Source organism: Anabrus simplex, chromosome 2 (assembly GCF_040414725.1).
Source record: "Anabrus simplex isolate iqAnaSimp1 chromosome 2, ASM4041472v1, whole genome shotgun sequence".
Taxonomy (NCBI): Eukaryota; Metazoa; Arthropoda; class Insecta; order Orthoptera; family Tettigoniidae; genus Anabrus; species Anabrus simplex.
The window spans coordinates 5,142,785-5,158,475 of NC_090266.1; the positions used below are offsets into that span (position 1 = coordinate 5,142,785).

General features: G+C 39.8%; 1 protein-coding gene across 1 annotated transcript in view; it reads left to right on the plus strand.

Annotated features, from left to right (window-relative positions):
- LOC136863901 (dynein beta chain, ciliary-like) overlaps positions 1-15,691 on the plus strand; it is a 5,220,903-nt gene that overhangs the window by 2,890,742 nt on the left and 2,314,470 nt on the right. The window contains exons 51-52 of the mRNA XM_068226514.1: positions 2,999-3,160; positions 3,238-3,437. Coding sequence (XP_068082615.1) covers positions 2,999-3,160; positions 3,238-3,437 — 362 coding nt within the window. The remainder of the gene's footprint in view (positions 1-2,998; positions 3,161-3,237; positions 3,438-15,691) is intronic.

The following is a 15,691-nucleotide window of genomic DNA, read 5'->3' on the forward strand; positions in this document are numbered from 1 at the left end:
AGCGGTGAATTAGGTACGACCTGAGGAGAAATGAATTCAAATAGTAACGAACTGGATAACCTTCGGAAAGTGGAGCAGGAGTCGCTCGTCAAAATGCCTGAAGATGTCGGAGAACGTCTCAGTAAAATTAAGGAGGAAATATCTAAGAATTACTACGCAGTAAAAATCGCGAATGATGAATGTTCCAAGGGTAAGAAGGAAGAATTCCAGAAACGAGATGAAGAAAGAAAGAGGGATCGAAAAGAGATCTGTCGAAGAATAGAGGAAGAAGTTAAGTTAGGGAAGGTAGAAATTCACAGCGAGGTAGAACTAATCCAAAAATGTCTCACTGAAAGGATATAATCTGGACAGGAAGTTATTCAGAAAGTGGGAATGAATTAACGGAAGGAGTTGCGAACGGGGAGAGCGCCTTAAGATAATGGAGACGAGAGTCGATGTCGGCAAAAGTCAAGTTCAGGATATAAGATAAGACTTGGGAACTTATGCGGGGATTATCTTAAATCTACAGAGAGAACTTTACCTGCTGAGAGTAGGAGAGGATCGGTCATTGATGTACAAGAAGGACACGAATCAGCACGCGTATTTCTTATCACCATATCAGAGAAACGAAAGCACAAAGACAGGATTTATGGCCGAGGAAACAATCGTAAACCAAGCTAAGATCCATATTTCCAGTGCGTAATGATTTATTGTAATTCTCAAATGTGATGGTTAAATGGATTATCTTTGATGAGACCTTCGCAAATGACCCCGGCATCGAAGTCGCATCATCCCCTACTTGAGTAACATGCGTGGCTGAGCTCGAGAGCATGCAGGTCAATGGTGCGTTTGGAAAGTGGGCAACCTCAATTACAAGAGGAGTAAGACTACACTACTCAATGAGAAGCTTTATGAACTAAGAAAGCAGAAGTTAAAAATCTATGCGAAGATATGCCATAAAATTTACACATATGAGAATATATGCATCTGAATTATGTTGAGCGATTGAGTGTCTTTCAGTTTATCTCTGATTCTCATTTCTCACTCTATAACTCTAAAATATCGAAAGACCGGGCGAGTTGGCCGTGCGCGTAGAGGCGCGCGGCTGTGAGCTTGCATCCGGGAGATAGTAGGTTCGAATCCCACTATCGGCAGCCCTGAAGATGGTTTTCCGTGGTTTCCCATTTTCACACCAGGCAAATACTGAGGCTGTACCTTAATTAAGGCCACGGCCGCTTCCTTACAACTCCTAGGCCTTTCCTATCCCATCGTCGCCATAAGACCTATCTGTGTCGGTGCGACGTAAAGCCCCTCGCAAAAAAAAATATCCAAAGGACTATTTAACACTCGAAGACACTCATTATTTAACACACTATAACACTTTAAACACATACAATGAAACAAACGCATATCCCGCGACGGTTCATTATACTTACATCATGATTTATACATTCCAAGTTATAAGTCATGATGCTATTAAAGCTATCCTGAGCGCACTTCATGACACTTAAAAGTCGTATCACTGCATTACCTTAGCAAACCGATCTGATTACATTATGAAGTTCTAAATCATACATGATGCTTGTTTCATCGGGATATCACTAATATCAAACAACGTTGCTTCCTGTAGAACAACTTATGTAGCAACACAACAACCAAAACAATACACAACATAATTAGTAACACTCTCTGAAATAAACATGGAACAATACACTTCATATTTACAAGATGAATAATAGATGGCATAGTCTATCTGCGGTCGCCAACAGTGAGCATAGCCCCCACTGCTGGCTGCGACTGAACCCAAGCTCCTCTGACATTCGGGGCGTATTACCTGCAAATTCTATGGCGATTTAATTAAATACAAGCAATGGGGGAAGTCTCTCATTTAATGAATTCTTGAGTCACACGACGTTGATACTCACTTAATTTTAGCATGTAATCCTTACACAGTAGGAAGGAAGAGTGAACAGCCTGCACAGTCCCGAGAAGTGGTAAGCAAAACTTCACTCAGGCCATTTGCCTTGTCAGCAAGCCCGAAATCCATCAAGCAGGCCGTCTAATGGCAACCCATTCACTTTTGCTCCCCAAGCATAAGGGTGCAGTCCAAGCTCCTATTATTATTATTATTATTATTATTATTATTATTATTATTATTATTATTGTTATTATTATTATTATTATTATTATTATTATTCTCATCGAGAATATTATTTCCCTTCTTTAATTCACTGGATGCTATCAGCATCAGTAACATATTCTGGCCCTTATGTAGCCTCAATTATCATTTTCCTGGTGCGGCATTCCACAAAGCACTTAACACAAAATCATTTGGGGAAATATACATTATTTTTCATCTACCATCGCAACATTCAGGACAATAACCTGGAAGGTAAGCCCCGCTCTTCTTCACGGTATCTCGAAGACGCGTATACTTAAGAAGAAGATCCTATACTTCGGGAAAAAACTTCACTATCACTCGCGATATAAATAACACCACGCTCTCGTATCTTCATCATCTGGTGCAGCAGTCTTAAAGTTAGAGGTTGGAGGGATTTCGTACATTATGTGCGACGTACAAAATAAATAACCTGAGAAACGTTAGACGACTCATATTGACTTGTGAATCGAAGATGGCTGGAAATATTCTAATAAAATTTAGCCCCTTTACGTTACGTGACTTCACACGTAATTAATTTACGGTCCTATTAATACATCATGCACTACCTTTCCCGTATTTGATTGAAAGTAACTTTTATCCAAACCATGTAAGTTCCATAAATATTGCTATAACATATCTAATGAGCAAAATTGTTTTGAAGGAGTCCCTGGCCTGTCAGATGTCCTCAGCTTGGTAAATTCCTGTTAGGCAGGGTGTATCCTAATTACACAAGGACAGCCGACTTCCATTCGATACTAACAGGTATCACGACTCCGAGGATAAGGTACGTCTTTAGCTTACGAATCAGGATGTGACTACGAACAAACCAATTGTAACCAATATTTCATGGAATTGCAGGGGCTGCTATTTGGTCAAGGAGACTGTATCATAGAAGCGAGCGACATAGTGAGACTATGGATACATGAAACTCAGCGTATATATGGCGATAAACTGGCAGAAGAGAAGGATATTGATAGTTTCCATAAGTTGATAATTGAAGCATATAAGAAAACGTATGAGGTAAGTCTGTCTTCTGAGCCTTACTTTCATTGCAACCAGTGGAGAAGTAATTTCAACACTTGTCAACCCCTTTCCAGGATATTGATGAGCATGTCGTGATGGAGAAACCAAATATTTATTGCCACTTTGCACAAGGTATTGGCGAGCCAAAATACATGCCAGTTAAGGAATGGGGTGCTCTTTCTAGTCTCCTTCGAGATGCTCTATGCAATTATAACGACGCTGTTGGACCAATGAAACTGGTCCTTTTTGAGGACGCTATGATGCATATTTGCAGGTAAGCAGTGATATTTCTGGATACTTCTTGATACTGAATTTAGAATGAACTCAGAAAGCCTAAAAATTTAAATAATTTGCCCGATTTTAGTCCACTAGTCAATTTTGTGAAATACTACATTCTGATAGATTTCACAGCCCTCCCGTGAGTTAGCGCATTCCTTTTGGTCACCCTTCCGAATAGCAATTTATCATTAATAATTAATTAATTAACTAATAATACCAGTAGTATAATTGGACAGTTCGGCGGCCTCCTCCTCCTCCGGCTCTCGGCAGAGGCCTCATCTTCCCGCGGGATATTTGAATTTTGGCGGGAGATTTGAATTTTGACGCGAGATTTGAGTCGGTAAACAAAGCCACGTGCTTTTTGACAGCTGTCATCGACAACAACGCAGCGCTAATCTCACTGCTGCCATCTTGACTGGCCTAAACCACAGTGGTACCAACTTAACCTAACTAGCGCGAGATTTGAATTTGTAAACAAAGCCACGTACCTTTTTTGACAGCCACGTGCTTTTTGACAGACAACAACGCATCGCTAACCTTAGTACTGCCATCTTGACGGGCCCAAAACCCAGTAGTACCAACTTAAACTAACTAGCGCGAGATTCGAATCGGTAAACAAATCCACGTGCTTTTTGACAGCCACGCGCTTTTTGACAGCTATCATCGACAACAACATATCGCAAACCTCAGTACTACAATCTTGACGGGCCTAAACCTTAGTGGTACCAACTTAACCTAACTAGCGCGAGATTTGAATCGGTAAACAAATCTACATTCTTTTTTGACAGCTGTCATCCGCCATCTTTAATCAACAGAGCACCATGCTGCCCTCTTTAGCTACGTATCTTTGAGAAATGTGGTGCCGGATAATTTGAAAAATGCGTTTTGATAGCAGCCATCTTTAATCTACAGAGCACCGTGCTGCACTCTGGTGGCAGGCAATTCCACGTCACAGCAGCCATCTTTAATCAAGAGAGCACAGTGCTGCACTCTATGTGGTGGTGGCAATTTGAAACATTCCACATGCTCTTGCTTCGAAAAAAAGCCACGTGCTTTTTTGACAGCTGTCATCCGCCATCCTTAATCAAGAGAACGCCGTGCTGCACTCTTTGGCTGAAATGTGGTGGCGGCAAAATCGAAGTACTTTCCAAACTCACGTGCTTTTTTGACAGCAGTCATCTTTAATCAACAGAACACCGTGCTGCCCTCATGCGGGCAATTTCGTTAGCTGTCATCCGCCATCCTTAATCAACAGAGCACCGTGCTGCCGTCATGCGGGCAATTTCGTTAGGTGTCATCCGCCATCTTTAATCTACAGAGCACCGTGCCGCACTCTTGCGAGCAATTTCGTCAGCTGTCATCCGCCATCTTTAATCTACAGAGCGCCGCGCTGCACTCTGTGGTGACGGACAATTGAAAAGCTGCCATCTTTAATCAAGAGAGCACCGTGTTCTTTATTCTTTGACATGTGGTGGCGGCAAATTCCACATCCGCCATCTTTAATCAAGAGAGCACCGTGCTGCGCTCTTGATCGTAGTAGCGGACAATTTAAAAGAAGAAGCGATTAAGAATATAATCGAACACTATACTCTATACAACATCTGATCAGAACATCGATTGGGGGTATACCTTTGTTCTAAGAGAAAACAAGACTACAGTTTTGAATAGCTTGCGTAAGGTAGCGATTGTTTGCTTAGCATAACTTGCACCTAACATGCTTGTTGTTACATCAGGAAAGGTAACTGGCTAAATCCTGGTTTTTCAGCGTTAGGAAAGGCATCTGGCCGTAAAACAATAGTTCAAGAAACTGTGATTTAAATCCAGCTGTAAAAAAAGATTCTTGCGTCAGGAAGTTTCACTCTCGAATCCGGCCGTAAAATAGGTTCTTACAACTTAAAATCTCATGTTAGGGAGGGGCAACAGGTCGTAAAACAGGACTACGAGTAGGAGAGCGGCAGCTTGCTGCTTCCTAGTGCATTTCAGATGTTATATCTTACGAGTAGCTATGTACTAGCACCGGGTTTCGAATAAGCAGACTCTAGAACGAGAAAAAATATCTTGGATGTGTTTTTGAAGCATGCCTACACACACACGCAAGCTACATCCGGCTGGCGAGCTCCTACCGGAATGGGTTTGCCTCAGCGGAGTAGGAAGCCAATGCACGTGTACAGTTCGCATTAAAATTATTAGCAGCTTGTTGAGCTGAGCTCAAACCTTCTCGTTTAATCGTAGTACAAATTCGTCTGCTTGTAGAACTTGTATATTTCGGTACCTCAGCGTTTCGTGTTGTTTTGAAAGGTCGCTAACAGGTAGGGGATACTGTGGATGCAGGCTTAGCTTAGTAAAACTCACGACAAAGTCTGACCTCTATAGGCTGAAACTTGGTTTCTTCCGAACACTGCAATTTTAGGCTAATCTCTATTGATAAATAGTTGTTCTCGTCAATCCTCATGCCGGCTGACCGTTATTAAGTAAATTTTCGTTTGTTCTTTGCGACTCGAGGGAAGGATATTGAGTTACTATAGTTTTAACAACAAGAGTGCTTCTACTTTGTTAGGTATAGAACATTCATCTCTTTCTGTTTGCTTTTTAAATTTACGACAATATCTGACCTCTATAGGTTGAGACTTGGTTTCTTCCGAACATTGCAACTTTAGGCTATTGATAAATGGTTGTTCTCTTCAATCCTCATGATATAGCAGAGGTTAATCTAATAATTTCAAACACACAACAATGTCTGACCTCTAAAGGTTGAAACTTGGTTTCTTTTGAACATCGCAACTCTAGGCTAGCTGAGTTGTCCTTTCGTATCGTATTATTTCATCTGCTTTTAGGGTAGGTAATAAAGGTCTTTGATTTAAAAATAGCTAGGTTAACTGTTAAGGAACCAAGTAACTTTTACAACCTTCACTGTATTTAGCATTTTACGATAGGAGAATTAGAAGGTGTAGACAACGAAGAGGATAATCTCATGATTTCAAACTCACAACCATGTCTGACCTCTATAGGTTGAAACTTGGTTTCTTCTGAACATCGCAACTCTAGGCTAGCTGACTCGCGCTTTGGTTTTTAGCACTCTAGGATTAGAAGGCGTAGACATGGAAGCGGTTAATCTTGTAACTTCAAACTTACAACCATGTCTGACTTCTATAGGTTGAAGCTTTGTTTTTCCCAAATATTGCAATCGCGCGCTGACCTTCACAGGTTCGATCCGCTGCAGAACTCCTAAATTCTAGCACCTCGTCATCAGCAGCTGGTTCGATCCCGGCTTAGTGCTTAAATACGTCAGCCTGCAGAACTCAGCGAAAGGCACTCAGGAGAGCTCTTGTTGCATAAACATTTAGTTCCAACTGTACTGCAGATGTCAGCATCTCTGATATCCGCTTGGTAACAAGCAGCATATTTACTCGCTGCAGTCTGCGTGAAGCGCTTACAGTTCTTTGTGTGTGTTTTTTGCGTGCACATGCTCACTTACCGTCTAAGTACTGTCTGCTATGAATATTATTCTTCAGCATTCAACTTAAGGTAAGCCTGAACTGTTGGTTACTGTTTGCAAAGCAACTTCTACGCTAGGTAATAAACATCTACATTCATATATTTATGTTCTATTTAGGTACAACTAGAACATTATCGTTCGAGTTACAGGCTTGAAAGTACGCATTTTATCCATCCGAGTAACAGTTCGCAGCGCGTGCATTTTAAGGTATGTATCGAACTTTGAGTTGTACGATTGTAAAGATAGCTAGGCTAGCTGACGTACCCTTTCATATCCCTACACTACATTCATACATGTTTGTTCTTTTTAGGTACGACCAGAGTATTATCGTTCGAGTTACAGGCTTGAACGCACGCATTTTATTCATCCGAGTAACAGTTTGCAGCGCGTACATTTTAAGGTATGTTTCGAACTTTCTCTATCCCGACTTCAGTATACTCTTTATTGATAAATAGTTGTTATCTTTAATCCGCATGCTATAGAAGAGGTTAATCTTATAATTTCAAACTTACAGCAATGTCTGACCTCTGTAGGTTGAAACTTGGTTTCCTCCAAACATCGCAACTTAAGTCTATTGATAAATAGTTGTGCTCTTTAATCCGCATGCTATAGAAGAGGTTAATCTAATAATTTCAAACTCACAGCGATGTCTGAGCTCTATAGGTCTAGACTTGGTTTCTTCCGAACATCGCAACTTTAGTCTATTGATAAATAGTTGTTCTCTTTAATACGCATGGTATAGAAGAGGTTAATCTTATAATTTCAAACTCACAGCAATGTCTGACCTCTATAGGTTGAAACTTGTTTTCTTCCGAACATCGTAACTTCAGTCTATTGATAAATAGTTATTCTCTTCAATTCGCATGCTATAGAAGAGGTTAATCTTATAATTTCAAACCCACAGCAATGTCTAACCTCTATAGGTTGAAACTTGGTTTCTTCCGAACATTGCAAATTTAGGCTAATCTCTATTGATAAATTGTTGTTTTCTCCAATCCTCATGCCGGTTGACCATTATTAATTAAATTTTCGTTTGTTCTTTGGGACTCGAGGGAAGGATATTGAGTTACTATAGCTTTAAAAACAAGAGTGCTTCTACATTGTTAGGTATAGAACATTCATCTCTCTCTGTTTGCTTTTTAAATTTACGACAATGTCTGACCTCTATAGGTTGAAGCTTGGTTTCTTCCGGACATCGCAACTTTAGTCTAATCTCCATTGGTTGTTCTCATTTCAGACGTTCCCCTGCTGTGAGGAATGCAATGTAACGTTTACAAGGCGAGATAACTTCAAGCGACATATGAAAACAAAACACCCTAGCATAACATCAGCTTTATGTAAAGTTTGTGGTGTGTATTTCGCTAATATAGAGCGCTACGAGGCTCACTTAGTAGAAGCGCATCAGGTATGTACTTGCAACTATAACCCTCAAATAATAGGAAAAAGCGTGTAAATACAGATGTAGCAGTAAAAAGTAGTAGTAGTAAAAACCAAGGAAAAATGAAGAACTTCAAACTATTTACTGCGAGCACTGTAACACTGATGTACCATCTTCACATTTTCAGGGTTACTTACGGCGTAATGCGCATACAATTAATGCCTGTAGAAGTGGTAGTAATACGAACATCGAGGAAATTAATACTGCATTTAAAAGTAGGATTTCTAGTTGCAGAATTCGTGCTAGTCAGAAGTTTCAAAGTACTGAAAACTTTTTAAATTGTGTTCAACCGGATGTACGACAGCTTCTTGACAAAACTTCGTCTAATCATAATTTATTTAAAGTTAATTCCGAACTTTTTGCGTTGTATATTAAGAGCACAGATGAATCCGAAAAAACTGACATTAAATCATTTAATACGAAGAATTTTGTAGTAAGTGAGTCGACTAATTTTGGTGATGTTCTTAGGGATGTCTCGAACATTATTTCAACTAAGAGCGAGGAGTTTCAGGAAAAGGAGTCAGGGTGGGCTTTAGTTGAAATTCTGTATCCAGAAGTTAACATCAATGAGTACAATCCCTTGCGAGGTTCATCGTACATCGAGCTGCCGACATGGATTCAGGGAAAAGAAGCTGTTGTAAACATCCAAAACGATGACTAGGCATTTTTTTGCATGGGCGGTGGCGTCAGCATTAAATCCTGCTAAATCAGACGTACCTAAAAGAACATCATCGTATCCACACTATTCAACGCAACTAAATTTAGATAGCATAGAATTTCCTATGCAGTTAAAGGATATTAAGCGCTTTGAATAACTAAATAGTATTAGCATTAATGTGTATGGTGTAGACAAGAAGTCTGTAGTAGGCCCTTTGTATTATACATGTCATAAGAAGAGTACTCATGTTAACTTGCTCTATAACGAAAACAGTGAGAATAGCCATTTTGCTTGATTAAAAATCTGAGTAGAGTCAAAACATGATGGTAAAAAGTGGCTATGTGATGGATGCTTGCAGTCTTTTAGAACTGAAGATCAGTTAACGAACCATTCCAAGAATGACTGCAATCATGTAGGTACAGTGATACATACTAGAGGCAATAATGTTTTAAAATTTACAAATTGTGACAAGCACATGTGGGTACCTTTCGTGAAATACGCAGACTTTGAAGCTAACCTCAAACCATGTATCACATTCATATCCCGTATAGCTTCGCGTATTACATCAAGTGTAGTTATGATATTGCGATTAACAAGTAAGAGCTGTATCGAGGACCTGATGCTGCAAACATATTTTTAGAAAGACTTAAAAGTGATGCAGTACGTCTTGGCGGTATTCTAAATAGTAATTTTCCCATGAAACCACTCACCGAAATTCAGTTAAATGATCATGAACATGCTATAAAATGTAGCATTTGTGTTGGGGAATTTTTCGAAAAGGACCCTAAAGTTTTGATCATGATCATTTAAATGGTTTGTACATATATCCCGCTCATAATAGCTGTAATCTTAAGTACAGAGTTCAAAAATTTATCCCTGTAATTTTTCATAACTTATCTGGTTACGACTCATATTTCATCATTTCACAATTTGGAGCTTCAGATGATAAAGTAGATATAATCCCTCAGAATAAAGAGCGTACATTGCATTTACAAAGTGTGTAAAAGTAGATGAGGAGCATTCTATAAAACTGAGATTCCTTGACTCGTTTCGCTTTATGGCGAGTAGCCTCTATAAACGATCAAGTAATTTGCAGGCAGAACAATTTACGGAAATTGGACGTGTTTTTCCTGAAGAAACGTGGTTTAATTTACTTCGGCGTGAGGGTGTTTCTTGTTATGAATATCTTGACTGCTTAGAACGCCTCGAAGAACTTGCTTTACCATCGAAACAATCATTTTGCAGCTCGCTAAATTCAGCGGATATTTGTGATGATGACTATTTACATGCACAACATATCTGGGACCAGTTCCACATTCAAACGCTAGGTGAATACTCCGACTTATATTTAAGGACGGATGTACTTTTGTTACCTAAGGTTTTCGAAAATTTTCGCTGTGTTTGCAAGAAAACCTACAGCCTTGACCCATGTCAGTATTTTACAGCGCCTGGGTTAATTTGGGATGCCATGTTAAAATACACGCAGGTGAAGTTGGAACTGCTAACCGATATTGATATGGTGCACTTTATAAAATCGTCTATTCGAGGCGGTCTAAGTCAGTGCAGTGGGCGGTATTCTATGGCAAATAATAAGTACATGCCGAGTTTCGATTCTAGTCAGGAATCTCAGTATATTGTTTATCTCGATGCTAATAATCAGTATGGGTGGGCCATGGGTCAGCATCTACCGGTGAGTGGTTTCCGCTGGCTAACGCAGTGCGGAAGTGATGCTTTACAGCTGCACGCCCTAGGCGATGAAGCTGATAAAGGCTATTTCCTCGAAGGTGACTTACAGTATCCTAAAGAGTTACACACTTCTCATAATGACTTACCGTTCTGCCCTGAAAATATGAAGTCCCCGTACCTCGCATCAACGACGAAAATGCTAATTGCTAATTTGTGTGAGAAATCTAAGTATATCATTCATTACCGAAATTTAAAACAGTGTTTGCAACATGGTTTGAAGTTATCCAAAATTCATCGCGTACTAGAATTTACTCAGTCACGGTGGCTAAAGCCATATATCGATCTGAACAATAATGAACAAATGCAGTTACCGAGTTTGAGAAAGATTTCTACAAGCTCATGAATAACAGTGTGTTTGGTAAGACTAAGGAAAATGTTGACAAACGCGTTGATGTAAAATTGATTACAAACTGGGAATATATTAAGAAAAAGTATGATGTTAACTATTTAATACGTAAGCCAAATTTCCACAGCTGTACTATCATACATGAGAATTTATTTGTTATACAGATGAATCGTGTTAAGTTTAAGTATGACAAACCTACCTACGTCGGCTTTGCAGTACTTGAATTGGCTAAAACACTCATGTATGAATTCCATTACGATTATGTGATGAAGAAGTACGCTCGTAATGCGCAATTGCTCTACACAGATACCGATTCGTTTATTTATCAAATCAAAAATGATGACTATTACAATGATATGAACCCAGACTTGGGTAGGTTTGATACAAGTAACTATCCTGCAAATAATCAATATCATCTACCGCTAGTGAACAAAATGGTTCTAGGTAAAATGAAAGACGAATGTGCTGGGAATATTATCGATTCATTTCTAGATACTATATCCAATTCATATTGCATAAAACTCTTAAATGAACTACAAATAAAGTGATTGAAGGGGATTAAAATAATGTAGTTCAGAATCAGCTATGTTTTGAAAACTATAAAAATTGTATTCAAAGTAATCCACCTATTTTACATAAGCAAATGACTGTCATTAGAAGCAAGAAGCACCAGTTGTACACTCATTTAATTAGTAAGGTAGCTCTTAATAATGATGTGTGCAAACGGTTTGTCATTCAAAATTCTACCAACACTCTACCCTGGTGGTATAGCGGTATTGATAGGTACTACATTAGATAAAAATTATATGTGTGTGTGTGTGTGAAAAACATTATGCTAGAGGTGTGTACATTGTAATATATACGTTAAGCTGTCTTACATCACAATTCACTGTACATATTTTATAAAGATAGGGAAAGGTACGCTGAGAGCGTTGTACAGCGAGTTTAAACTTGTACATACAAAAGTTGAATCGAGAATAGGAGAACTACGCAAACATCACTACGGTAAAATGATTCGAGATAAAATTGTACATGCAAGATATAAATAATGTAGAATTGGCATATTCTTTTATTTTAGATTAGATATTACCTTCCTCCCGCTCCTTATTAGCAAGATAGAGTTTTGTTCAAAACTATATCACTCAAGGAAGAAGAGTAAGTACGTCAAGAAAGAAGGTGTTGAGCAGATTCGTAAGTAGGCCTATGTTATCGTCTAGCTCATGTGAGAAGAGAATTTTTTTCTGAACAGCATTTGATTCTAGTCTTGCAATGCAGTGTTCAACAACATCGAACTATAGGTCTTCTAACAGCAGTATGTGTGTTCAAGTCTAAACATGCATCACTACTTTTACGCGATACGTGCGCTGTCTTATGCATAATATCGCGTTGTATGTTCGATAAAGCTATGCCCTGACAGAGCAGGACGGTGCTCTGTAGATTAAATCTGACGGATGTGGAATTGTCCACCAGCACAAAGAGTGCGGCACGGTGCTCTGTAGATTAAAGATGGCGGATGACAGCTAACGAAATTACCCGCATGAGAGCAGCACGGTGTTCTCTAGTTTAAAGATGGCGGATGACAGCTAACGAAATTGCCCGCATGATAGCAGCACGGTGCTCTGTTGATTAAAGATGACTGCTGTCAAAAAAGCACGTGAGTTTGTAAAGTACTTCGAATTTGCCGCCACCACATGTTAAAGGTATATAGCTAAAGACGGCAGCACGGTCCTCTCTTGATTAAAGATGGCGGATGGTAGCTGTCAAAAAAGCACGTGAGTTTATAAAGCACTTCGAATTTGCCGCCACCACATTTCAAATAAAGAGTGCAGTTCGGCGCTCTCTTTTTAAAGATGGCGGATGACAGCTGTCAAAAAAGCAGATGGCTTTGTTTCGAAACAAGAGAATGTGGAATTTTTCAAATTTCCGCCACCACATAGAGTGCAGCACTGTGCTCTCTTGATTAAAGATGGCTGCTGTGACGTGGAATCGCCTGCCACCAGAGGGCAGCACGGTGCTCTGTCGATTAAAGATGGCTGCTATCAAAAACATTTTTCAAATTATCCGCCACCACATGTCAAACATATGTAGCTAAAGAGGGAAGCATGGTGCTCTGTTGATTAAAGATGGCGGATGACAGCTGTCAAAAAAGCATGTAGATTTGTTTACCGATTCAAATCTCGCGCTAGTTAGGTTAAGTTGGTACTACTGAGGTTTAGGCCCGTCAAGATGGTAGTACTGATGTTAGCGATGCGTTGTTGTCCGTCAAAAAGCACGTGGCTGTCAAAAAGCACGTGGCTTTGTTTACAAATTCAAATCTCGCGCTAGTTAGGTTAAGTTGGTACCACTGAGGTTTAGGCCAGTCAAGATGGCAACAGTGAGGTTAGCGATGCGTTGTTGTCGATGACAGCTGTCAAGAAGCACGTGGCTTTGTTTACAGGTTCAAATCTCGCGCCAAAATTCAAATATCCCGCGGGAGGAGGAGGCCTCTTCCGAGAGCCGGAGGAGGAGGAGGCCGCCGAACTGTCCAATTATACTACTAATACCACATAAAAGAATTCCGATCTATGTAGAGTAACGTTATCTTTGTATCAAGAGTTGTAGTAACGTCACTGCGAACAAGCTTTGACCTGCAGCTGAAAACTCTAAGTTCTCTCAAGTTAGGTGACTTTTGTCATAACACACAGTCGTATTCCTTTACAAGACCAGAACGGGAAAATACAGCTTACCACGCAGTCTTGATTATTCTTTCTGCTGAGATGTGCATGTCCCCACATTTACTGTAGTCAGTACACCTTCATCGTGCGCACATTTCAATCAATGTAAGGATATTTGAATTGCACATAAGCTCTTTAGTTTTGAGTTTATGTCAACTCCACGTTCAAATCCTTAGCAGTAACACTTACTCTGTTTCTCGTATTGCTGAAATGTCGCCTGAAAGAGTTGGTCAAGGAGGTTAGGTAGATGACAGTTTATCACACAACATACCTGGACTCACCTAAAGACCCTTAGTTCGCTAATACAGACGCAACAACAGCACAGGTTGCTCGACTCCTACCTCCTAGATGAACTTTACCCTAGTTCGCTAACCCATGCTCTCTCAAGTCAGGCGCCCCTTTTAGTAACCTCTTTCGACAATTTTCCATAAGATGACATCCAATTGTCTGAAGGTGTCAGGGGTTGTAGCACGTGGCTAGAGGTGGATATCGCGTAGCAGCCATCTTGCTCTTTAGCCCCTGGACCAGCTCCGGCTATTTTTCCCCGCCAACGTCTACTGAATGAACTGCCACATCGAGCTATAACCACGAAGGAGATTTTACGTTAACTAAACAACTAGGAATTCATTATTTTCGAGGTGTGTATACGCGCGATCAACTACCAGCATGCTCGCGTGAACGTGAGAGTTCTGTAATTAAGTTAGATAACAGTCGCGGGCCTTGAACTCATTACGTTGCCTTCATAAAACGTACATCTAAAGTATGGTATTTCGTTAGGTATGGGGACTAACCTCTTCCATTGGAGCTCATACGTTATTTCGGAAGCAGGACAGACATTGTTTACAATGAAAAAACTGTGTGCAAAAATTCAATACACGCATTATGTCTTATGTTCTTATATCAAACCCAGAGAGTAGTCAGAGAATAACAGTGTGCACGTGATGACCAACGGTGAAACAACGTAGAAATACCTGAAACAACAGTCCACTTTAACCGACCGATCGACTACGTTTACCAGCCACATAGTCTGTGACTTCTGTCATTTGAAATCTATAGTGTGCGTGATGGCGTAAACAAGTTCTGTTACGATGAGTATGTCATCGGGCAGTTACTCAGTAGGCGATATTCATGACTACATTGGAAGTACGTTAATTACAAGTTCTCAACTACTGTGAGCAACATCACATATAATTCGACTGGACCATTGCTTGGATTCTCACCAAGAGAGCGCACGATGATCATCATGTGAACAGACTTGAATCGCAATCACCAATATTCACTCGTCCTGCACGATTTTATTATTACAGAGGAAAGTGGTTATACTATTCGTGAGAAGCCGTCAGTAGGTGTTCTTCATCATGTGTCTGTAAAACACATTAGTAACATCACTCTTAGACTTTTGAGTGATTATACATAATCAGATTTTTAATTTAGATCGACACACGTACGTAGCTTACGAACTTCATATTCAACCAGTATGAAAAATATATAAAACACGGTGTGCATTCCGGAGACATACTATTTGTTTGCGAAGACTCAACGAGTTAACAGATGTCCATAAGCAGATTATATGCTACTACAACAAAATGGAAGAAATGCTAGACATTATGAACACTGCAGAAACTCAGGAAAGTATAGTACGAAGTGAGCAGCGTTTGGACTGAATAACAATGATTAAATTCGCTTTATCATTAATCAGCAAAATGTAAACACCTTACCATACGAAAGCCAACTCTATATTGAAGGACGAGTAGATAAGTCAGAGAGAAGTGGACCAAGCACATCTCATAAACAACCATGCTCTAGCCTTTCTCTTTTCTGGACCGCGATATGAAGTAAATAATATGGAAA